Source organism: Penicillium verrucosum (genome assembly GCF_028828655.1).
Source record: "Penicillium verrucosum strain IBT 35672 chromosome Unknown utg000004l_segment0_segment0, whole genome shotgun sequence".
Lineage (NCBI taxonomy): Eukaryota > Fungi > Ascomycota > Eurotiomycetes > Eurotiales > Aspergillaceae > Penicillium > Penicillium verrucosum.
Genome location: NW_026643213.1, coordinates 3,627,909 through 3,651,051, shown reverse-complemented (window position 1 = coordinate 3,651,051; position 23,143 = coordinate 3,627,909). Strand labels below are relative to the sequence as shown.

Below are 23,143 nucleotides of genomic sequence, written 5' to 3'. Positions count from 1 at the left end.
CCGGCAATATTAACTGCGATTATCTCTAGTCTTCCTCAGGATCCTTCTATACCAAAGCCGATTTTATGACAAAGGATAAAAGCCTCTTCTGATGGAAGGAAATTAAGGACCTGACGAAGAAATAAAACCAAAGAGCAGATTTGAACATAGAAAAGATTAATAAAGACCATCAAGCCAAACAAAGAGTATAGAGAGAAACAGTTATACTTTCTTAAAGAACAGAGAAAGGTATTATATCCATGAAAGGACTAATACCTTTCATTGTTGTCCCCCAATTATCAGAATAAACGGCTTCTTCCTCAGTATATAAACCCTTGACATCTCCTCGCCTCGACTCTACCTCACCACCATCATCCCGGAAAGCACCCACTAACAGAAACCAAAAAGCAGTCCACCCAAGAACACAGACCACATCAATACAACAAGAGACACCCATTCAACCAACCACCAACCACCGCAATGCCCCTTTTCCAACCAAGTGTATTCCAGTCAAGCCAGATCGAGCACGGCCACCGATTCCATTTCAAAGACCCCCACAACAGCCAGCAAGGTTGGATCTGGGGTAACGTGACTCTCCCAGACACAATGGGCGTGAACACCAGTGACTTGGAGATTATAGTGCATATCTGTGACACGATCGCAGAGAAGCTGGTTGGTTGGAGTGATACTGCTCAACACGGCCTGGGGAAGAATTGTGTCTCGTTCCCAATCCAGCTGGAAACACCCCTGCAGGATAAGAAGAGGTTGATGTTTCAGGTTGATTATGCTGCGCTGTGGTGGGTGAACCGCGTTCACGAGGGAACTGTTTCTATCGACAAGCACTTCCTTTTCCGGGCTCGCCAGCCGCCTGTGTATCCCGAGGATCGGTTGTTGGATGTGCCTTTGCATTGGCGGAAGCCTGAGTACACGGTTTTGAATCCGTGGTCTATGGTTACCGTGCTACAGTAGACCGTGGGATTGGAGTGAGGTGAGATTTGTGAACATGGTTAACATGATTTTGGTGAAATGATATATCAGATATTTTAAATGGAACAACGCAGTGAGAAACCATGGTAATCTGAGTAAATGAGTAGAATGAAAGGCTAGAATTTGCCTCGGTAACGCCAGTATAATACAATTGGAACCCATAAATAGGTTACCAGGTCTTTATTGATGAGACTTTAAATCCACCTTGACTGTCTCGCCTTTCTCTCACGCTCTTTCTTTTTCTGCATGAGGGTATATCCACATCCAGCACCAGTAACATAACCACCTAGATGGGCAGCATGGTCCATCTTGGTCAGTCGGGAGAGGGGCCAGGCGCGGAATAAAAACGCCGGAGCTACCAAGCTGAAGACCTCAGTGCCGACCAGGCAGGTAAGGAAGACCCAGCCGTAGGTCCAAATGTGGTCTTGGAGCCCCTGGGGAAGAATCCACATGGTGATTTGGTCACTAGAAACGGTCAGAATCGGTACCACATAGAACAAAGACCGGAGAGATGGTGGGAGACAAACTTGAAGTGAGACATGCACCATGCGGCGACGATACCGCTGGTTGCAGCACTGGCTCCAAGGGAGGTCATGCCCAGGCGGCCGAGTATCACACTGCGTGTCAATGAGAAGACAGATCCCATGACACCGGAAGCGAAGTAGATAGCCAAAAAGTTTCCGCGGCCGATTTCATCGTGTACTGTAGAGTAGGAAAAGAAATTAGAACCCATATTTTCTGGTGTTTCCACTAGCCACAATGCATACCTCTGGTTCCCATAAGTCCCAAAACTATCATATTAGTTCCAAGATGTCTCCATGCCTGATGACTGAATGTGCTTCCAATCATACCCAGTGAGCTGGGGTAGAAGGGAACAATCACAAAGTAACGGTTGAGCAGTCTCCACGCGGGAGGTACATATTTCCATAGCAAAGTGACTGCTAGGTTAGTTGCCACGATGGCGCCCACGGTAGCCACAGCAGGAGGCACATCCGGCATGATGCGGTCCTTCCGTGCTGGGAATTCATATTTCTGAGCAAAGGTATAGCAAAGGGCGAGAACAACAATCGAGAATAGAAGCGGAGCGAGAAGACGCTGAGACTGCCAGTCCAAATATGGTTAGCCGCCAAACAATTCCACAGCGTGAGCCATCCTTACATTGGTGATATTCATCGACTCGGGACTCTCGTTGGTAGCGGCAATATGATGCTTCTGGACCCAAGCGAGATACGGCCTTTCGATAGGGTCCGCACGGGGACGAGCTAAAAATGTCAGCACCAATACCAAGCACCCAATCTCAAACCCTGGTATACATACCCTCAGTAAGCGCAGCCTCCTGGTACTGCTGCAGGGAAGTGTCCTTCCCAAACTCGCGCTTCAACCTTTCCTGTTCTTCTTTCTCGCCATCGAGCCACTCCTGCCTTTTCCGTTCCTGTTCAGCCAACAAGCGCTTCTCATTCCTTTCACGAGCCTCTTTCAAAACACTCTTGCCGTAAGGAGAGCCCTCCTCGCCGAGCTCGGCGTCATAAGAACCGCTCTGCGGCTTGTACAGGCCTAGCTTCTCAGCGCGGCGCACAAGCTTCTCTTCCGCAGCGCGATCCTCACGCTCAATTCGGGCGAAGATAGCAGCGTCCTCGTCGACGGGATACTCATTTCGGAGCCATTCCAGAGCAATATCAAACTGCTGCTTGGTGATAGCGCGGGCAATGTCAATTGGCAAGTCTGCATCGAGCGTGCCGGTCAGACGATGGCCGTGTAGGACGGCCAGGATACGGTTTCCCAGCTTTGCGTTAAACTTGGCGGGCCCAAAGATAGCTTTGATCTCGGCATCGGAGAAGGGCTTTTGGCGAGGATGAACCTCTAAGGGATCCGATTTAGGCTTTGGCTTTGGAGATGCGGCGGATGTACGTTTGAAGCGGCGGGGGGTAGAGACCGGGTTGAATCGTTGTGGAGATATCGGGGTTGGAGTTGGTCGAGACGGGCGGGGGAATAGCTGGGATAGAAGCTTCGGGATTGGCAACGTGGATTGGCGCGATGTGCTATACATGCGCCATGGGGTAATGCGGAGATCGCGACTGCCAGGTCGGAATGTTACTGGCAGCACGGATGTGCGGAGCCCTGGGCATGGCGCCCGCCATACGGCCCAGACCGCATTGCTCATATCCTGTGACTGGAGAGCGAGGGCTTGGAGAGAACCACGAAATATACGGTGGTGGTTGATTGTTCGGGGATCTTTTTGGCGGCATCAATTGACCGCACGGCTGCAGAGTTGTTCCGAGACCGCGGTTGCAGGTATACACCACGAAGATGGGGAAATCATAGGAATTGTTTGAATACGCTTTATTCTTCAAAATATATCATTAACCTGGGCTATGATATCATAAATTCTACACATCCCTTATCCAACAATACTCAACCCCAACCATCAACATCTCCTCCAGAGCTGATGTATAAGCCCCACGTGATGATAACAAGATAACAACCCAAACAGCATTGGCGATCATCCCGCATCGATTCCAATACCTTACATCCCTCACAAAATAATCATCGAAATGTCAACTGAAGCTCTCCCCATAACTCCAGGGGCCTTTTCTGAGGCAATCAAAGAGCTCCCCATCGCAGTCCTCTACAGCAAAGTCTCCGAGCTCACAAACTCCATCGCACACCTGCACCGCTCGAATGCCGAGCTCCGTGCATTCTTAACAGAAAGCAACGACTCCGAAGAAGAAAAGAAGGAGCTGGAAGGGTATGTCGCCGAAAACGAGGGAGTGACAGTTTCCATGAATGAGCGGATCACGTTACTGAAGACCGAGGTTGAGAATCGTGGACAACCTTGGATTGAGCTTGATGAGCTTAAGATCGACAAGGAACAAGACGCTTTGACAGATGTGCCGATGACGAATGGAAACGAGACTGAGGCCGGGACTGGACCTGCGGACGGTGCAGGACAAGAGTCCAATGACCGGGAGGATGGGGATGGGGTCCATTTGTGACCAATTCGGTGGGTCATCTACATACCGCCAGCTTTGAGCTGGCTTGAACCGCTCAAATCTTCAAAAGCATCCTCACCAGTGCGTCAGTGGTTCTCGATCACTGGTATCTGTGGGCTATTTACTGCACTTTCGTGTGGGTCGAAGATCGACCTATGTCAATTGGCTATGTTTCACAGCATGCATACTTGACAGTACGATTTACATGCTTGGATCATAATGACCAAGAGACGGTCATCCCGACGAACGACTACCCCGGAGCCGTAGGGACTACTCAGGTCTTCTGTGGCCCTAGGCACATGCGAGTCACCAGGTCCAGACAAAAATGGAATGTATCTAGTGGATCATTTACAGCCCCAAATCTCGTTATGGAATCATGATCAGATGAATGTATTGCAATGAGTAAATAAAATAAAAAAACATGCAATGACCAGCTGACGCTGGGTGAAGATACATGTATGCAAGATCATCAAGTAGAAAATTCACAGCGCATGCTAAATGCTCAATCAAAGCCCCAGCTCTGTGTCATATCATCGCAAATTCGCCCAATTTTTTTTGGTGGAAATGGTAGAAGGAGAAAGCAGAATACTAACAAAGACAGCGCGGCCCAACTCCAGGTTAGCAGACATGTCATGGTCGTCAATGTAAAAACAAAAAGGTGCAACTCCAGACCGGTGGAGCTTAAGTGGCGGCCTGCTGGGCCCAGTGGCCACCGTTGAGCGCCTCTGGGGGAACCCGCTGCTGCTTGATGAACAACTCAATCAAGGGCTGCATGGGCTCCATCTCTTTGTCGGACACAAGCCCGTAGTACTTTGAAACGGTCACGAAGTGAACGAAGCACATATTGAGGACATCGTGCTTGTTAATGTGCCAAAAGGGGTTGAGCCAATGAGCATGGTACAGATGGGCATAGCACCGGAACATCTGCTTCATGATACCCTGGCAGTCCTTGTAAAATGTTGGTGGGAAGCCACTAGACTTGCCGATCCAGTCATCTGGGTTGGCGGGGTCAGAGGGAGTTGTTGATGCGCCATTGGCCTCTTTGATGGCAGATGTCTCGGGAGTGCCGTTGACTTTTTCGGTAGGAAACATGACAGGGTCGTGTATCTTGCTGACGATCCATTTCTCGACACGGTTGATGAACTTCGGGGCGGAAATTTTGGCGGCGCGGCCGTCAACAAGCCAGGTATAGGTCAGCCTTTAAAATCGTTAGCTCGGTTCATAATTTTACCCCGCTATACTCCACATACCGTCCAGCGGACATTGTTGGGCAAGTGTTTTCATTGCAAATAGGTAGACCGGTCACACTGTTCACCTCCTGGATAACCTGAAGCATGCCGTGGAGTAGACGATATTGTTCAACAACTAAAGCAGAAACACATTAGCTTCCCCGCTATCAAGATAAGCTTCCACATTGCTTACTCTGGTGAGCCAGCCACTCGCCCAGCTCCACATTCTTCGGGCAAGCACAGAGGGTCAAGAAGTTGCCCCTCACATTCAGCGGGGCATACTTCTCTTGGAAGAAGTATTTGGGTCCCTCGGGGTCATTCGCTTGGTTCTCCACTGACAGACTGCTAGAAATCGAGGGCGAATTCGACATGGTGGCTTGATGCTGGGGAGTAGAGGCCTGTGCTGGGCTTTTGGGGGGATTGTTGCTCTTATTGTTTCCTCCTCGGCCAAATCCTTGGCGACTGTATCCAAAGATAGAGTTAGCAGATGATTGTGGCGAGGTATAGCTGTTTGAGAATGAAGTGGGCATATATTGAAGAAGTAAGAGTAGATGTGAACGACAGGAGGCGCCAGGAGAAATATTAGACTTTAAGGCATAGAATGCTCCTTTGTATTTGTGGCGCCGGGGGATTCTTCGTGCAGTATGAGGGGGTAAAGGTAGAAGGGAGATTCAACGGCCGATTGCAACAAGTCCACAATGGCGCACCATGACTTACACGCTCTGGAAGAAGGTCGCCATCTTTGAAATTGATCTGCAATGCTTCAAATCGAGAAAATAACAGGGATGAGGGACGAGACGGTGAGATGCCCACACGTTGAGGATCCCCTTTTGGTCTGGGCCATCAAGACACTAGTCCTATTTCAGTCCGGAACCGGATAATCTATATCCCCGCGAGTCAATCGAATTATGGGAGCTCCGTCGTGAATGGCCGATAACACAATTGTCAATACACTCTCTCTCTCTCTCCACCCATCCACTTGAACTTCTTCACTTCACATCTTCCGCTTACTCCGAATACAAATACCAAGGAGTCACTGTCACTTCCACGCACCTACGACCTTTTGCAGCAGCAATAAATTCCATACACCATGTCCTCCGATGAGGAGGGCGTCCGGCGCCCCAGCAATGGCCATGAGAGCCCTGCGCCCAGCAATGCCAATGATCCTGGTGCCGACCAAATGGACGAAGGCGACGATCTCTTCGGCTCGGACGGAGAGGGCGGACTCGATGACATTGAGTATGCGAACCACACCATAGCGACAAGAGCTAGGTACTGATATATTGCTAGACCCCACCGCAACCTAGACGATGAACAGCTTGACTCAGGCGACGATGAGAACCGCTATGATCGGCGCGAAGACCGAATGGATGATGTGGACGAGGAGCAGCAGGAAGTCAATGTTGCTGACCAGGACCTTGCCCGGGCGCCAGTGCCATTGACCAACGATGGGGAGGTAAGAGGAGCTTCTACCTTGAGGTCTTTGTTGTTAATCTAACTTATTGTACCAGGTCTACGCAATGCGCGTGCCGGATTTCCTCTCTATCGAAGGAGAAGAATTCAATCCCGAGACTTATGTCCCACCGGCTTACCAGACCGCTGCTACCTCCCTATGCTGGCGGAAGGATCCTGCAGATGACTCCCTTTTACAGTCCAATGCCCGCATGATCAAATGGGAGGATGGCTCTATCACTCTTCAACTCGCCTCCGCTCCTCTTGAACAATACCGCATCGCATCCAAACCCCTCGCACCTCTCACCAAGTCCGGCGACTATGACCACAAGCTGGACTCTCACGTTTTTTCTCGCTGCTGGGCTGGAAACAGCCCAGGTTTTCCGATTGACCTCGCATATCACCAAAGGTCTGACTATTCTCCCGACCACCTTGGAAACGGACGATGCCGTTCAGCGATTGCAAGAACAATTGGCTGCTGCTGGTCGTGGTAGCAAGCAGACCGCAGCTGGCACTGCGCCGCGCTATGAACTAACAGAGGATCCGGAGTTGGCTGGCAAACGTGCCGAACTGATGGAGAAAGAATCTATCAAGGCCGAGCGCCGTCGCCAGCAACTTGCTGATCGCGAAGCCGACCGCGGTCGCCGCCATGGCGCTACTCGCACTGGTCCTAGCGGTCTTAGTGTCGGTGGCCTTGAAGATGGCGGTTTGCACACAACTCGCCCACGTGCCAAGCCTCGCCGCCAAAACCGCCGCGGCGAGATCTACACCGACGACGAAGAAGAAGATTACTCTCGTGGTGCCCGTAACAGAGAAGACGAGTACGATGAGGACGATGGATTCTTGGTTGGCAGTGATGAGGAGCTGGAGGAAGAAGCCGAGGATGAAGAAGAGGAGCTGGAGGATGAAGACATGGACGCTGAAGGTGAAGATGACGTGGAGGCTGCACCTACGAAGGCTGCCCGTAGCAAGCCAGAGCCTCAAGCCAGGGCTGGCACACCTCCTGCCCGAAAGAAGAACCGCTACGTGGTGGACGACGAGGACGACGAGTGAGCTTGTGGCGTTCTCCTTCTCTCGCAGGTTCTTTTTCTTTTCACGTTTTCGATGCAATTTTCTTGTTACATATCCACATGGTCCGGCGTCATCTACATGAACAGGCATTCGAGGGACAATGGGGCTCATTTCACTGACTTGATGCTTGTACAACAAAAATTAATGAAATGGTCAATGACATATCAACCTTGATTAAGATACTGTACTAACTTACAGATTTCGCCTCACGGGTGAGAGTCATATATAAAATGATAAACCAAAGTAAAAAAAGAGAGAACAATAGTCGGCCGCTTATACGGCCTTGTTATATATTTTTAGGTGTATACGAAGGTAAAGAAAAAGGCATACTTTGTGCAAGAGACTCCTGTATATATCTTGCACCACTATGTGTAGCATATAGATTGAAATTGGCTTCAAGGTGCACACTTAGTCGCTGGATTACCGGGGACTGGAAGTGATCAATCTTAGCTTCGTACCTGCGAAGAAGTGTAAATTTATATCGTATCCGATGCCCAATGGTATATAATAATAACTCCATATCTTAAACATATTCGAAATGCAGAAATCAGACCCAAGCTTTGATTAGACAAAATTTTCATGTATGATGCGCTCCCGTGTGCCTTTTATGCTCTCTGTTCGTCGTAGTGATCGGCTCAACGCCCTCGGGATATTCTGAAGGATTAAACTCGAACTTTTTGATCACCTCTCTAGCATTCCCAACCACACGGAGGCATAAAAACTCCTTGTCCGCGGGGTCATCCCGATCCTCTGAGTGAGCTGAGCCCGGGTTGGATAATGGATTACACCCTCCAAGTGGATGTTGCCCAGGTTCATGCCAGTGGCGTTGTCGATTCTCGATTTCAATAATCATGGAAAGTAGAGCTGGCTGCCATGAACAAGCAATCATAGCACCTGGCCCAACGGAACCACCAATGACAGCACGACGAACAACATCGTGGAGCCATTTTTTCCAAACTTGTGCTGGGTCGGGGCTTTGGAGCGCCTCTGACACGAAATCTGGTGGCGCAGACTGCATGCCCAGTTCGACAGCATCAGCTTGTGAGACGCGCAGCCATGCGTCCGCGACGACAGTTAATAAAGTCCCTATGAACATGATATTTTGAAGGCCCGTTGCAAAGACCTTTGGACAAACTTGGCAGCGAATCACATCTCGTGCTGTTCGTGCAGCAATATATAGCGAGCATAGGGTGTGGGAGTTGACGGGGAAGGAGGAGATCGATGTCATGTGGCTGAGGGATAGGTAGAGGTATGATAAACATGGACATCCAGATGTTGTGGAGTCGGAAGAAACGGACATGGTAGGAGAGAGCGGGAGGGAGTGCATAGAAGGGAAGGTTGGGGGGCTAGGGAGTGACATTGGCATGGCCGTGGCTTTGGATATGGCCGAGAAATCAGGCCAAGGGGAAGATGATGCTGGAACACCAAGGTTTGGCTGTTTCGCAAGGTCTGGGCTCCAGGTATGGTTGTGGTCTTTATAGCCTGACAATTGGTCATCGGGCTGGGACTGTGGCAAATTCGGGTTCATACCAGGTCGCCAGAATAATTGCGGACAAAGATGATCGGCGTCTGAGAAGGCCACTGTGCTTGGACTTATCCCTAGTGAAGATTGTTGCGAGTCCACTGGGCTAGGCCAAATTTCGGCAAACGATAGCGCTGGGCAGCTGGCCCCCTCATCTTCTGTCCGCGTCCTTTTCTTGGGCGGCCGGCCCATCTGTTTTTGTATGGAATAGTTGCAAGAAAGTGACTGTTTGTTACATCGCAAACAGCCTGATGGTTCCCCAGAGCATTTGAGCTTTCGCTTTCCTGTCGAGCAGCAGACTGATCAGTGAGAGTTGTGTTACATCGGCCTGTCAGACTTACTACACTCGTCGCATGCTGCATGTCTTTTTGGGTCCGAGGAATCATTCGTAATAGGCAAAGAAACCCCTCCCTCATACTCAGGTGGAAGTGCCATTGCTTGAGAATATTATTCAGAAAATGGACTCTTTAATCGTTCAAAAACATTCCTTTGGAATCTCAAAAATAGAACATTGGCTAGATAGTCCCGATAAGATGGGGGCGGTCATGTGGGCGGTGAGCGCCCCGAGAAATTATCCTAAAAAAAAAAAACTATGGATCTACCGCAACAAGACAACACCCGCTGAACGGCATCATGAACCCCAAGGCGGCTTCAAAGAAGCGCAAGGCTGTCACTCGCGATGTCGAGGAGGAAGCTGGTGTCTTTTCCGGTGACGAATTGAGCAAAGGCAACCTCGATGGAGCCTTGTCGGACAACTCCAAAGATCTCTCGGGCAGCGAAGACGACGACAGTGACTCGGAAGTCGAGCTAGTCGATGACTTCAGCGACTCGGAAGATGGAGAAGATGAATTGGACAGCGACGAGATTCCCTCTGATACAGAGGAAATCAAGCCAGCTGCCGGTGAACCTAACTTCCGCATTGTGAAGGACGCCAACGGAAACGATCGCTACCTCTGGGATGAAATTCACCCAGACGACAACTCGGAACTCTCCGAGGTGGATGAAAATGCCAACACCATTGGCGACATCCCCCTGAAGTTCTACGACGAATATCCCCACATTGGTTACGACATCAATGGAAAGAAAATTATGCGTCCCGCCAAGGGCGAGGCCCTGGATGCGTTGTTGGATAGCATTGAAATCCCCAAGGGCTGGACCGGTCTGACTGACCCCAAGACCGGTAAGCCTCTGGAGCTCAGCCAGGAGGAATTAGAGTTGCTCCGCAAGGTGCAAATGAACGAGGTCCCCTCCGAGGGCTACGACCCATATGAGCCATTGGTGGAATGGTTCAGCAGCGAAAAGGAGATCATGCCCCTGAGCGCCGCACCCGAACCCAAGCGCCGTTTCGTGCCATCCAAGCACGAGCAGAAGCGTGTGATGAAGCTTGTGAAGGCCATCCGCGAGGGCCGCATTCTTCCTTACAAGGCGCCAGAGGAGAGAGAAGATAAGGATGAGGAACTCATCAACTACGATCTGTGGGCTGACGAAGCTGAGCGACCTGACCACGTCATGCATATCCCGGCACCCAAACTCCCACCCCCTGGCTACGAGGAGAGTTACCACCCGCCTGCTGAGTACCTGCCCGATAACAAGGAACGTAAGGAATGGGAACAGACAGATCCCGAGGATCGCGAGAAGGATTACCTACCCAACGACTTTGGCTCCCTGCGCAGAGTTCCTGGATACGACAACTTCGTCCAAGAGAAGTTCGAGCGTTGCTTGGATCTCTACCTTGCTCCGCGTGTGCGTCGTAGTAAGCTGAACATCGACCCCGAGAGTCTCTTGCCCAAGCTCCCCAGCCCTGAGGAGCTCAAGCCTTTCCCCACTGCCTGTGCCACAGTCTTCCGCGGACACAAGGGCCGTGTGCGCTCTGTCAACGTGGACCCAACTGGAGTCTGGCTGGCTACTGGTGGCGACGACGGTACCGTCCGCGTCTGGGAACTCCTCACAGGTCGCCAACTGTGGAGCGTGAAGCTCAGCGATGACGAGGCGGTCAGCACTGTCCGCTGGCGTCCGGGCAAGGATGCTGTCATCCTCGCTGCCACCGCAGGAGACGACATCTTCCTCTCTGTTCCTCCCATTGTCGACCCTGAAATCGAGAAGGCCAGTCTGGATCTCCTCGACGCAGGCTGGGGTTTCGCCGCCTCTCGACCGGCCCCCAGTGCCTCAGAGGAAGGCAAGAAGAACGCGCCCCCAACCTGGATCCGTCCCTCGTCCGCTCTCGTGGATGCCGGTGTGTGCGTCGTCATTCCCCTCCGCTACGTGCCCAAGACTATCTCCTGGCACCGCCGCGGCGACTACTTCGTGACAGTGTGCTCGGGCGCCTCGACACCGGCCTCCGTCGCGATCTCCATCCACACACTCAGCAAGCACCTGACACAATTCCCCTTCCGGCGCCGCCTCAAGGGTGGTGGTCCCCCCAGACCGCCCACTTCCACCCGTCGAAACCCATCCTGTTCGTTGCCAACCAGCGCTCGATTCGCGCATACGATCTCTCACGCCAGCTCCTCGTCAAGATCCTGCAGCCTGGTGCACGCTGGATCTCGTCGTTCGACATCCACCCGACCTCTTCGAGCGCATCCGGCGGCGACAACATCATTATTGGCTCGTACGATCGTCGTCTGCTCTGGCACGATCTCGACCTCTCCCAGCGCCCCTACAAGACTCTCCGCTACCACCGCAAGGCTATCCGTGCCGTCAAGTTCCACCCCAGCGGCCGCTACCCGCTCTTCGCGGATGCTTCCGACGATGGATCCCTGCAGATCTTCCACGGCAGCGTTACTGGAGATATGCTCAGCAATGCTACCATTGTGCCGCTCAAGGTTCTCAAGGGCCACAAGATTACTGGCGAGTTGGGTGTTTTGGATATCGACTGGCACCCCCCGCGAGGCGTGGGCTGTCAGTGCTGGTGCCGATGGAACGTGTCGCTTGTGGATGTAATCTTGAGATGCCGTTGCATGATGTCTGACATTTTTCTGGGCGTTTTTCCCTATTTATTTTTTTTTTTGCATAATCTTCCTTTTGTATAGTTATCTTACAAAAAAGTTGCTTCTTTAACGTTTTCTGCTTCGTATCAAACATAGATCTTGGAGTTATTGTAGCTCGGTAGTAGTCGAAAGGATGTAGAAATGAATGATCCAATGTTCGAATAAATCGCAAATATTCAAGGTATCTATGTCCACGATCCCAAGCAAGAAAAAATGGGAGAAAAAAAGAAAACTCTAGATCTAAATATGTATAGATGTACATATACAAACCATCCCGAACTCAGACCACACCACCACTCCAGTCCCTCCTGAGCTTCTCATACTTCCTCAAATCCGTAACACTAGGCCGAACAAACGACTTAGCAGCAACGAAGTCAATGAACTTAATACTATCGCGACGCTTGATAGCAGAGTAACCAGCACGACGCAACAAACTGCCCAAATCAGCACCACTGAAGCCCTCGCACTCCTCAGCGAGCTTGCGCAGATCCTCACTAAACTCAATAGCCAAGTTCCGGAGCAGAGTCTGCAAGATCTCGACACGCTCGAGCGGGGTGGGCAAGTTCACAAAGAGGAGAGTCTCAAGACGACCAGGACGCAGCATAGCAGGATCAATAATATCAGGCCGATTAGTAGCAGCGATGACATAGATACCCTGGCGACTACTGCCGAGCCCATCAAGCTCTGTGAGGAGTGTATTGACGACACGGGCGGATGCCTCGGAGAGTGTATCGTCACGGCGGGGCACGAGGGCATCGAGCTCATCGAAGAAGATAACACAGGGCACGGAAGAGCGGGCACGGACAAAGACCTGGCGAACAGCGCGCTCAGACTCACCGACGAACTTGTTGAGCAGTTCGGGGCCCTTGACGCTAATGAAGTTTGCGCGGGACTCGTTGGCGACGGCCTTTGCGAGGAGGGTTTTACCGCAACCGGGCGGGCCCCAGAGGAGGACACCCGTCGGGGCGGTGATACCGACATTGGCGTAGATATCGGGGTTCTTGATTGGTTCGACGATGGCAGTGACGAGCTCGTCGCGGATGCCGCCGAGGGCACCGATGTCGGCCCAGGTTGTGTCGGGGATTGTGGCGAAGCCCTCGCGCTTGGAGGAGGGTTGGATCTTGGGGAGGGCTGTGAAGAAGTCTGCGTTGGAGACGAGGACGACTTCTGTTTCGTCGCCGATGGGGGTTTCCTTAGCGTGGTTGATAAGACGGCGGAGTTCGCGGACTCGCGGGCTGATGTCGTCTTCGCCTTCGATTTCCATCTCCATTTCTTCGCCGCTGTTCGACTTCAGGATCGCGAGGTACCGCTTAATGGCGGCTGCGCCGGCGGTCGAGACGAGGTCGTTGAGATCGGCGCCTACGAAGCCGGGGGTTCGTTTGGCTAGTGTCTTGAGGTCGATGTCGTCTGCCAGGCGCATTTTGCGAGTGAGTGAGCGTAGGATTTGTTCTCTGACTGGCTCTGAGGGCACAGTCATGTTGATTTCCTTATCGAAACGACCACCACGACGCAGAGCAGCATCGAGACTGTCCGGGCGGTTGGTTGCCGCGAGTACGATAACGGGCTTGCCGTCTGTCTTTTCAAGGGCAATTTCGTCCATGCAGGTCAGGAGCTGGGCGACAATTCGCTTCTCCATCTCTCTCTGGGCGCTCTCGCGCTTCGGCGTAATGGCATCGATCTCGTCGATGAATATCAGACAGGGAGCAAGACGCTTGGCCTCTTCGAAGTACTCGCGCAGGGCTTTCTCGGATTCACCCGACATTCCTGACACGACCGAAGGCGCAGAGATTGAGATGAAGGGTACACCCAGCTCCGCTGCGAAAGCGTTTGCAATTAGCGTCTTACCGCAACCTGGCGGACCATGCAGTAATACTCCACGTGGCGGCTGCACGTTTGATGATAGATAGACCTGTGGCCGGGTCATGGGTAGAATGACCAAGTCCCCAAGTTCCTGAACAACATCATCCAGCCCACCCAAATCAGCCAGACTGACATGTGTAGGTGGCGAACGATCCGCGGGCTCAGCCTTGCGTCGCTTAGACACAGATTCTCCGCCATGCGTTCTTCTCTTCGAGGCAGTTGGTGCTGGTGTGCTAGCAGTGGATTCGGCGGTCTTTTTGGCCTTCGTTGTTGCCCACGAGCCAATCACGCTCTGATTCATTCCATTGGGTTCCTGATATGGCAATTCCAATTAGAATTTGCGTCCCATTTAAGCAACCAAAAAAAAATATGCGCAGTGCATAACGTACCGTAGCGGCGGGCTCTTCAAGTCCCTCAAAGTCCCCCTCCATTGAATCCTCATCCTCTTCACCCATATCAGCTTTGATAACCTCCAATACCCGCTCAAGACTGTCCTCGATAAGTCTCTTCGGTTTCCGGTTCAAACTCGAGTTGGATTTCTTAATTGTGTCATAAATCACTGGGACCGATAGTCGAATGCGCCCAGTCTCGGGTTGGTCGTCAATAATCTTGCGCACGATCTGGTAGACCTATTTTGGGGGGTCAGTCAAAGCCGACAAGACACAATCTTGGAATACATACCTCACGGTCCAGACCCTGACTGAGGGTCGGCCTGCCACCCTTCCTAGGAGGCATGATTTGATATTGGTTGTGCAAAAGAAAAGCCCGCGGGCCCGAAATTTCGGAGATGGAAACATTTGAAAGATCGGTTGAAAATTACAACGTAATTACAGGCCCGTTACATAACGTCATTCACGTCTAGGCCCGCATCTACTTAATCGGAGGTTCTCCCTTCTCTTCAACAACATGGGAAACACGAGTAGTTCGCATAAGATCTCTGCCCAGGATCGGTGAGTGCAGACTACGGTATACTATTGTATACATACAATATCCTCAACCCATTCTCAATCCCGCTTGTCTGAGCATACTGTTGTTCTCCTCACGAGACCCCCTCATCCCCACCCAGCATGTCCACAACCCAATAGTATGATACCAGCTAACAAGCAACCCGTGGCATATATATAGGGCAATTCTCGATCTTAAAAACCAACGCGACAGACTACACCAATACCAGCGACGAATAACCGTCCTAACAGACCGCGAAACGGAAATCGCCAAGGAATGTCTCGCACGCGATGATCGGCGGCGAGCACTACTCGCCCTTCGACGCAAGAAATACCAGGAGTCACTCCTGGAGAAGACAGATGGACAACTCGCGCAATTGGAGCAGTTGACTGGGCAGGTGGAGTTTGCGCTTGTGCAGAAGGACGTACTATTTGGGTTGCAGCAGGGCACGAAGGTGCTGCAAACCATCAATCAAGAGATGGGTGGCATTGAGGGTGTTGAGAGATTGATGGGGGAGACCGAGGAGGCGAAAGCTTATCAGGAGGTACGTTCCTTGTTTCTATTCCCATGTTGTGCAGGACGTTGGGACTGGGGTTCAGTATCACTAATTGTTGTTATAGGAGGTGAGCCAGATGCTGGCGGGTCATTTGACGAATCAAGATGAGGACGAGGTTGAGGATGAGCTGGAGGCTCTGCAGCGGGAACTTGCTGGTCCTGAGATCCTGCCTGATGATGTCGTACTGCCTAGTCCGCCTACTGCTGATTTGCCTATTGAGGAGCCGGTGCCAGAGTCGACTCCAAGAACCAAGGCTAAGGCTGAGACTCGAACGGCTTTGCCTGCTCAGTAGGGGAGATATGTTGGGTCCTCGTTGCACAGCACCAAGCATTGCATTATATTGATCCAGAGCATTTTGTGGCGTTGCGGCTGTTTTGTTTTTGTTGCCTCTATTGCTGGTTGATTCCATGTATCCATGGCGTTGGCGGTTGATTCTATTGCTTGTTGTAAAGTCCATGGTCTATAGATTATGACATCCTCAGTCCGAGGTTTTACAAATGATACTCAATCAATAAGAGCTCACTTGACCGGTATAAAGAACACAATAAATTCAATAAATTCCATGTAGAAATACATAACGGTAGAATGGTATTGTCGTTACTCGTGTCTGACCTGTCAACTTCAAAATACACCGAGGCATCTTCAAAAGAAACCCCAAAGAACCCCATCTACTGCCCAGGCATAATCCTACCACCAACACCACTAACACCAGGAATAGAAACATGATCCTGAGGGTTGGCCGCAGCCTCATAAAGGAAACTAACCGGCTCCCGGGTTAACTTCATGAACTGTCCCTTGAAGCCCACATATCCAACCTTAGTGACATCCTCCTCGCCATCACTCCAATTATCCTCGAAGAATAGCGTAACAGAGGTAGTCGCGTTCCAATGGGCGCGATTCAACGGCAATTCAAAGACATCAGCGCCAGGTACAGGTCGCGGAACTTCGATGGTTTGAGTCGCGTGCAACTCCGATGCGGTTGAGAAATCCAAATCGTCGCGGTTCTTAAATAGCTTTACCGTCTTTGGGGCGGAGTTTGTAGGTGCTGTGTAGAGGAGGAGGGAATGGACGTTGACTTGGCCGTTGAACCTGTGTTGTTGAAGCTCGGATTAGTTTTGGGGGCGATAACGGGTGAGGGGTAAGATTGGTGGGGGTTTTGGGATTTTTGTAACGCGTTGCGAAGGGAGGGGGTTGGACAGTGGACAGCCACTAGAACTACTTGTATAGATATGTGGAATGAGTGAGACTCACGGGATGGTCATGAGCAATTGTTCGTCGGCATCGCTCTCGAGCTCAGGCTTGTCGTTAAGTCGCTCGGCCCAGGTTTTCTGGACGATGGATGCGCCAGAGTTTGGGGTTGTCTCTGTTGCAAATCAGGACTTGTCACCAGTTGTTACTTTGATCATGGGGGCTATGCATACCATTCAGGGTTGTAATTAGATCAAAGTTGATCTGAGAGTAGAGGAGGGATTGGATGGCTGGAGTGATATCGTTGGTATGGTCGTGTTCGCCATGGCAGTGGCCATCGTGATCATGATGGTGTCCCGACATTGCAAGAGATCGAAAGTAAATTAGATAGTTGTACAGGATTTGAATAATAAGATGAAGATGGGTTTGAAGATTCAAATGTTTGAAGTTGAAAGGTGTTTGGGAAGCTCTCCACTCCCGTGACGTCGTTTTACTCTGCTATGTATGTAGCTAGTAGCCTTAAGGATAATCATATCTGGTTTACCAACTTTACAATATAGGTACTATATCTGAATATATCACTGTAGAGTAGTAGCCCGAACTGCCTGCCTGTCGCCTTTACGGCTCTTAGTTTTCACCCGATCTATAAAATGCAATCAACATACTATATCTCAATTCCACAGCCTCCTTAAACGCCTGGGTATTATTGTACATATTCATCCTTTCTAGTCAAATTCCAAATGGTATTATTGCCTGACTCGGTAATAATCCGGAGCATACTCCAGCAGATAACTCTTCTCGATCTTAGTGACATCGCGGATATATGTCTTCTCGCCCGTTTGCATGATTTCGTGGAAGATGACCCAGTCGGCTTTTCGGTTCTATATTTATGTCAGTAAACCAAACATGTATTTTCCCTACACATAATCCATAAGCACTTACAAACATCAACGAGGTGGGGTGAGCATGAAGAGTCAGGCCGCCGCTGACAGTCTTGAAAGTCCCATCTGGTTGCATCTTCGCCGCGTGAGCAAAATAACCTGTCGTAAGACAACGCCGAATTTGCTCCGGTTGGTTGCTTAGATCGGCTGGGCCATGACGGGATGAAAGTGTTTCATCGACTTGAATGCCAAAGCGTTCCAGGTACCGTTTTAACTGGCCTCGGATGCTTACTGCGCGTAGCAGGGCCCGGTAGTTCAAGAGGTTATCGCGGCACCATTTTGAGTCTTTCTTCCCCTTGGTAACAAAGGCTTGGTACACATTGAGGTACGTTAAATGATCTCCCTCTTCAACAGCGAACTTTCGCCGGTGGCTCTCGGCCGATCTTTTGTCTCCAGCGTGTTGAACCCACACTGTTCCCTGGAGGTTGACCATGGCTGCAATTGTGAGGATTTCACTTAAACAATTGAAAGATGGCGCGGCGAGAAGAACTTTGGCCATCATCGGATCCAAAGCAATTTCTGCCATCCGCACTCCAAGCGGTTTTGTGAGTTTGGCATAGTCATCAACCGCGCCGAGAGAGGACAGGAGCTCAAGTGCACGGATAATAAGTTCTGCCGGCGGAGGTGTCAAGAAGTCGAATCGGACAATGTTGTCGATGCCCAATGCTTTAAGCTGCATAATGACCGGTGCGAGATTTGACCGCTGGATTTCAGGTACGGTTGCTTCCGGCATTTGCTCGAACGCTTGTTGCGTGTACAGACGGAAACATTTTCCTGGCTTCGTTCTTCCAGCACGGCCAGCTCGTTGGGTGGCGGATGCTTTTGATATTGGCACTGCAGTCAATGTATCAATACCAGTGTTGGGGTTGTATGCTCTAAGCTTGGCGAAGCCACAATCAACCACATATACAATCCCGTCGATGGTGACCGAGGCCTCGGCAATGTTGGTCGAGACGATGACCTTTCGGGTGTGTTCTGGAGTCGGCTCGAAGACGTACATTTGCTGTTCCGTGGTGAGTCCAGCATAAAGTGGCAGGGAAACCAGAGAGGGCGCCTTTGGATGGAGAGTTGCCGCTCTTTCGGATATCAACTGGATTGCAGTGTCGATCTCTTCCCGGCCAGTCAAAAAGAGAAGTATGTCGCCTTCTGGTTCTTGGGTATGGATATCAAAGATGGTCTTCGCTGCTCGCTCTATGTAATCTTCTGCCGGAGAGTCAAGGAAGAGCATATCGACTGGATACATCCGTCCTTCCAGACTGATGATCCGACCAACGCTTCCACCCAAATCCGCCGGGTCTGCCTCAGGCTGGTACTCCTCGCCCGCGAAGAAACGAAGAAAATCCTCTGCTTGGAGAGTGGCACTACTAACAATAATGCGAAGTTCAGGGCGCTTCTTGCGGATCTTCTTTAGAGTCCCAAGAAGCACATCGGTACTGAGAGATCTTTCATGTGCCTCATCGACCATGATCACGGAATACCGCGAAAGTAAAGGATCGACTAGGGCTTCTCTGAGCAGCATTCCATCTGTCAGGAATTTGATCCTTGTTGCAGGTGATGTCAAGTCTTCGAATCGGATGGAGTAGCCCACCTCTTCACCGACTTTGCATCGCATCTCTTCGGCTACTCGCGTTGCAACCGTTGTAGCAGCCACCCGCCGGGGCTGGGACAGTGTTAGTCGCTACTTAATTTGACGTAGGATGGGGATCAGTGCTAACCTGTGTAACAGCAATGGTTTTCCCATCCTCGCACCATCCTGCCTGGTCTAAATACTGCGGAAGCTGAGTTGTTTTACCGCTGCCTGTTTGACCCACCACGATAGTGACGGGGTATTTTTCAACTAGGTAGAGCAGGTTCTTCTTGTGTCGTGCAATGGGCAGTAAAGCAGCCGGTTTATACAGGGCTGGAATGAAAGAAGTCGAGAGCTCCTGTTCTGAAGCCATTTTAGACCCAAATTTTAGCTGAGAACGACCTCTGCTGGATTCGAGCCCGGTTGTTAAAAGCCACCAAATTGGGTCTGGGCCATTCTAAAAGTTCAAGTGCTTTGTAGATTGGCAACTTAGAAGGTCGTCGGAGTCCTTGTAAAAAACATCGCGATCTGTATAAAGCTCACCCGCTATCACGTGGGCCCCACGTCACTTGGAGCTTCCCCGATATGTCCTGCGCTCAAACATTCTCAGGCAACACTGTTTCTGTGCATTTCCCTTCAGTCACTTTCTATCCTCTGTTAGGCCCTGAGTATCCCAAGATGTCAGAGGAGGACAAGATGGTATGTTTCCTTTCTAACCGGATATCACTTGTTATCGCATGACATGAGGCTCACGTTCATACACAGAACACTTCCAGCAAGCCCTTGGCGGGCCTTAATTCCCCTAACAGCCCCAGACCTGAGTCGCCGACTACTGCGCGTCCGATGGACTTCGATGATGAGCCCCAGGAGAGCGGAGTTATTACTTCCTCCCCTGCCGCTGCTCAGCCAGCTGCCGTCGAGGCAGCCCCGCCACAGCCGCCCCGGCCCCTGAACCCGAGAGAACAGTCGGAGAACACCCTTAGGGAGGCATTCCCAAGTATCGAGCCTGGTGTTGTTAAAGCGGTCTTGACCGCAAGCAATTGGAATGTCGAGCGAGCGTTCAATGCCCTCCTGGGTTCGTGGCGAAATCTACTATTTATGAAAGGAGTATGAGCTGACCCGACCTTTGCTTGCAGGTATGACCGACCCCAAGGCTCAAGAGGAAATGACACCGCCACCAAAGCCGCCGCGCCCAACCCAACAGAGCACCGCTGCACAGCGACAACTGGAAGCCGATGAAATGTATGCACGTCAACTATCAGATCACTACAACGCGGCAGGACGTCGCGCGCCGCCTCCGGGCTGGGAGAGTGACCCTCGATACCAGCGACCCAGAGGAAGCGAGGAGTCGGATGAGAGAGAATACAGCTTCTTTGATGGTATGGGATATGGTGCCTGGTCGAGTGAGCTTGTGCTAATTGGGTACAGATGATCTACCTGTGATCCGCGAAAACCTCCGCAAGGGTTTCCTGGAGACACAGAGCAAGGTTAACTCGTGGGTAACAAACCTGAAGAAGAGAATTGATGGAGATGATTTGGAGGAGGAACCTACCCAGAATCAAAGAGAGACTTCCGCGCAGGGCCGGCCCCGACGTAGTGGTGATATGGGCCGTCGCAGTGGCGATCGTGAGCGTTACGACGCAGATCCCCAAGTTCTCAGCGATGATTTCTCTGCTCTTGAGTTGAGGGATGGCGAAGGTAAGCATCGATCTTAAGTCTAGTATCATTGGGGTTTGCTAACTTGTGCACAGCTCCCCCAGCTCGCCCCCCTCGTCCGGGCCAATCCAGCCTTAAACCCTCCGTATCTCCTTCGCCAGACAGGCGCAAGGTGTCTTTCCAGGATGGACCACCCACCGAGATTGACAACAATTACGATGCGTCCACGCCATCCAAGCGTCTCAGCTCAACAGGCAGCAAGGCGAGCAAATGGCAACCATTGTCCACCGTCGAGCCTTCACCCGTCGCGGAGAACGACCCATTCAGCCTCGGCGACAGCGATGATGAGAAGGAAACCAAGGAAACTAAGACCAAGGAGCAAGCCACTGGCTCGGAAGGCGAACAGGTCAAGCACGCTCCTATCGAGTTAGTGTCCGACGAAGTGGGTTCCTCCAAGGACCAGGAGACCAAGGGCGCGACCAAGCCCGACGAGTCAAAATAATTGCGAATGATTGGAATTTGAATATCCCCGCTGCCATCTGCGCGAATCACCTCTTGCCTTTGCTCCCTCCCATCCCGTGATCATACTCCCCTATTGTTCTACTCTGCCAACTCACCTTGTTATACGCTACCCACCCCAAGTTTACGATACCTAGTAGAGGTAGCCCAAGACGTTTTCCCAAGCCTTCGGATGTCTCCATAAACCCAAACCAAATTGAACCTGTATTTGTACCGGAAACAAGCAAAAAAAAAAAAGGGTATATCTCCGACCGGCCCGTATAGTAACAAATACACGGCCTCAACGCCAAAACCAGAACAAACCAACAGACCTCGTTCAATGCAACAATAGAAACAAATAGAAAACAGGTAACTTAAGAGTTTCTTCAAACCCAAGCCGACTCCCTAACACGATTACTCCACGGCGGGGGCATTCCCCACGCGCTTTGAAGAACCAGTCTCCTTGCGCAGATCCTTGATGACAGTCTGTAAAGCAGAAATCAAATCAGCTACTTAGTCACTTTAACACCGAATGACGCGTGCAGAACGCTATAATTTCATGGGGGAAACGCGTACCGCCAAAGCATCGGGGTTGACCCCGTTTTCAATGAGAGACACACAAAGTGACAGCTCTGTCCGGTCCAGGTTGGTATTCTATTTGACATGTCAGTTTTTGGGATTATGCTGTATAGTTTGATTTTCTTGTCTTGTAAAGAAGGAATGATATGGAATAGGAGTCCTAAATGAATCCAGAATCCTGTCTACAATAGTTCTGGGGGTGAGCACGCACCAGCAGGTCGGAGATCTCCTGAAGGATATCGATGACTTCTCTGGCAGCTTGGCGTTTGTCATCAGCCTGGTCTTGGGACTTTGGGGGCATTGTTGATTTTGATATTGAGAATGGGTGGGCTGTTGGAATGTACGTTGTAAGGTGGTTGAATGTGTGTGGGTTGAAGTTGGGTTGATTTGCTGTGGGGGAACTTTTCTGCGGTAACCATCTATATGTTGTATAAACGGTGCATGTTGTATATTGTACGAAGTACTCCATCCATCAGCGTGATATTTCAATATTTTAATGGGGTTTAGGGACATTTTCTCTATTGGCGTTAGTTTACTGAGGAATTTGCTACTTCAATTGGTCTTATTACTGGTGGGTATTCTTAGATACACTGCTTTATCTTCTATGAAATATTCCGAGATGTAATATAGTTACTAAATAATTATACTAGAAAACATTCATAAAGTACTTAAGTGAGCCATTTGTGACAATGCAATACATAACCATGTTCATGTTAAAGAAATTCATATGTTGTAGTTAGGGCATGCAGCCTATATATGTATAATGTATAAGTATATAGTTCACATATTCGTACATTCGCATGTTTTGACTTCTTCTTCCTCTATTACTCCTGAGCTATATTATATAATAAGTATGTTTAATAATTTCTAAAATCCAAGTAATGATCATGCACTGATATATGGCGTTACATTAAATGGTTCATATAGTACAAATTGCATAAACTACTATGTTATACCTTGTTGATCCTCACGAAATTGCAACACAATTTGCAGCCTCTCAATCCTCAGAATGAGTGCATAGTCCATGACATGGGAGAAATTGACACATAAAAGAGAATCTTTACTAGTAATCTTCGAGGATTCTCCCATGGCGGATATTTCCATTTCGCCCCTAACCCTAATCAACAACCATCTCC

General features: G+C 50.5%; 13 protein-coding genes across 13 annotated transcripts; 6 read left to right on the top strand and 7 right to left on the bottom strand.

Annotated features, from left to right (window-relative positions):
* Positions 1-459: 459 nt before the first annotated feature.
* Positions 460-948, top strand: N7516_010671 (uncharacterized protein; the record flags this gene model as incomplete). Its single annotated transcript, XM_057223389.1, has 1 exon — positions 460-948. The coding sequence occupies one exon, from the start codon at positions 460-462 to the stop codon at positions 946-948; it is 489 nt and encodes a 162-aa protein (XP_057070610.1).
* Positions 949-1,160: 212 nt separating this feature from the next.
* Positions 1,161-3,127, bottom strand: N7516_010670 (rhomboid protease PCP1; the record flags this gene model as incomplete). The annotated part of the gene is made up of 5 exons (XM_057223388.1): positions 1,161-1,431; positions 1,494-1,668; positions 1,734-2,067; positions 2,125-2,228; positions 2,284-3,127. 5 exons carry the CDS (start codon positions 3,125-3,127, stop codon positions 1,161-1,163), a joined length of 1,728 nt encoding a protein of 575 aa, XP_057070609.1.
* A 391-nt stretch (positions 3,128-3,518) lies between these two features.
* On the top strand, positions 3,519-3,959 carry N7516_010669 (uncharacterized protein; the record flags this gene model as incomplete). The annotated part of the gene is made up of 1 exon (XM_057223387.1): positions 3,519-3,959. One exon carries the CDS (start codon positions 3,519-3,521, stop codon positions 3,957-3,959), a length of 441 nt encoding a protein of 146 aa, XP_057070608.1.
* Positions 3,960-4,637: 678 nt separating this feature from the next.
* N7516_010668 (Mob1/phocein family protein) lies at positions 4,638-5,977 on the bottom strand (the record flags this gene model as incomplete). The annotated part of the gene is made up of 4 exons (XM_057223386.1): positions 5,903-5,977; positions 5,379-5,647; positions 5,207-5,321; positions 4,638-5,154 (listed from the first exon to the last, which is right to left on the bottom strand). The coding sequence occupies exons 1-4, from the start codon at positions 5,923-5,925 to the stop codon at positions 4,638-4,640; spliced, it is 924 nt and encodes a 307-aa protein (XP_057070607.1). The 5' UTR covers positions 5,926-5,977.
* Positions 5,978-6,275: 298 nt separating this feature from the next.
* N7516_010667 (Paf1-complex subunit LEO1) lies at positions 6,276-7,690 on the top strand (the record flags this gene model as incomplete). Its single annotated transcript, XM_057223385.1, has 4 exons — positions 6,276-6,424; positions 6,476-6,641; positions 6,697-6,981; positions 7,016-7,690. 4 exons carry the CDS (start codon positions 6,276-6,278, stop codon positions 7,688-7,690), a joined length of 1,275 nt encoding a protein of 424 aa, XP_057070606.1.
* Positions 7,691-8,285: 595 nt separating this feature from the next.
* Positions 8,286-9,422, bottom strand: N7516_010666 (Zn(II)2Cys6 transcription factor rglT; the record flags this gene model as incomplete). Its single annotated transcript, XM_057223384.1, has 1 exon — positions 8,286-9,422. The coding sequence occupies one exon, from the start codon at positions 9,420-9,422 to the stop codon at positions 8,286-8,288; it is 1,137 nt and encodes a 378-aa protein (XP_057070605.1).
* Positions 9,423-9,863: 441 nt separating this feature from the next.
* On the top strand, positions 9,864-12,191 carry erb1 (ribosome biogenesis protein ERB1; the record flags this gene model as incomplete). The annotated part of the gene is made up of 3 exons (XM_057223383.1): positions 9,864-11,540; positions 11,597-12,128; positions 12,178-12,191. The coding sequence occupies 3 exons, from the start codon at positions 9,864-9,866 to the stop codon at positions 12,189-12,191; spliced, it is 2,223 nt and encodes a 740-aa protein (XP_057070604.1).
* Positions 12,192-12,497: 306 nt separating this feature from the next.
* N7516_010664 (putative AAA family ATPase/60S ribosome export protein Rix7) lies at positions 12,498-14,812 on the bottom strand (the record flags this gene model as incomplete). Its single annotated transcript, XM_057223382.1, has 3 exons — positions 12,498-14,390; positions 14,467-14,706; positions 14,759-14,812. The coding sequence occupies 3 exons, from the start codon at positions 14,810-14,812 to the stop codon at positions 12,498-12,500; spliced, it is 2,187 nt and encodes a 728-aa protein (XP_057070603.1).
* Positions 14,813-14,941: 129 nt separating this feature from the next.
* Positions 14,942-15,870, top strand: N7516_010663 (ESCRT-III subunit protein VPS20; the record flags this gene model as incomplete). Its single annotated transcript, XM_057223381.1, has 3 exons — positions 14,942-15,027; positions 15,203-15,566; positions 15,643-15,870. Coding segments are annotated over 3 exons (678 nt in total), but the record flags the coding sequence as incomplete, so codon positions are not given.
* Positions 15,871-16,246: 376 nt separating this feature from the next.
* On the bottom strand, positions 16,247-17,129 carry N7516_010662 (PITH domain-containing protein; the record flags this gene model as incomplete). Its single annotated transcript, XM_057223380.1, has 3 exons — positions 16,247-16,667; positions 16,830-16,941; positions 17,000-17,129. 3 exons carry the CDS (start codon positions 17,127-17,129, stop codon positions 16,247-16,249), a joined length of 663 nt encoding a protein of 220 aa, XP_057070601.1.
* A 383-nt stretch (positions 17,130-17,512) lies between these two features.
* Positions 17,513-19,647, bottom strand: N7516_010661 (putative ATP dependent RNA helicase; the record flags this gene model as incomplete). The annotated part of the gene is made up of 3 exons (XM_057223379.1): positions 17,513-17,647; positions 17,709-19,367; positions 19,423-19,647. The coding sequence occupies 3 exons, from the start codon at positions 19,645-19,647 to the stop codon at positions 17,513-17,515; spliced, it is 2,019 nt and encodes a 672-aa protein (XP_057070600.1).
* A 305-nt stretch (positions 19,648-19,952) lies between these two features.
* N7516_010660 (uncharacterized protein) lies at positions 19,953-21,432 on the top strand (the record flags this gene model as incomplete). Its single annotated transcript, XM_057223378.1, has 5 exons — positions 19,953-19,973; positions 20,040-20,349; positions 20,411-20,653; positions 20,703-20,972; positions 21,026-21,432. 5 exons carry the CDS (start codon positions 19,953-19,955, stop codon positions 21,430-21,432), a joined length of 1,251 nt encoding a protein of 416 aa, XP_057070599.1.
* Positions 21,433-21,842: 410 nt separating this feature from the next.
* On the bottom strand, positions 21,843-22,308 carry N7516_010659 (mitotic-spindle organizing protein 1; the record flags this gene model as incomplete). The annotated part of the gene is made up of 3 exons (XM_057223377.1): positions 21,843-21,914; positions 22,005-22,082; positions 22,219-22,308. The coding sequence occupies 3 exons, from the start codon at positions 22,306-22,308 to the stop codon at positions 21,843-21,845; spliced, it is 240 nt and encodes a 79-aa protein (XP_057070598.1).
* Between the last annotated feature and the right edge of the window lie 835 nt (positions 22,309-23,143).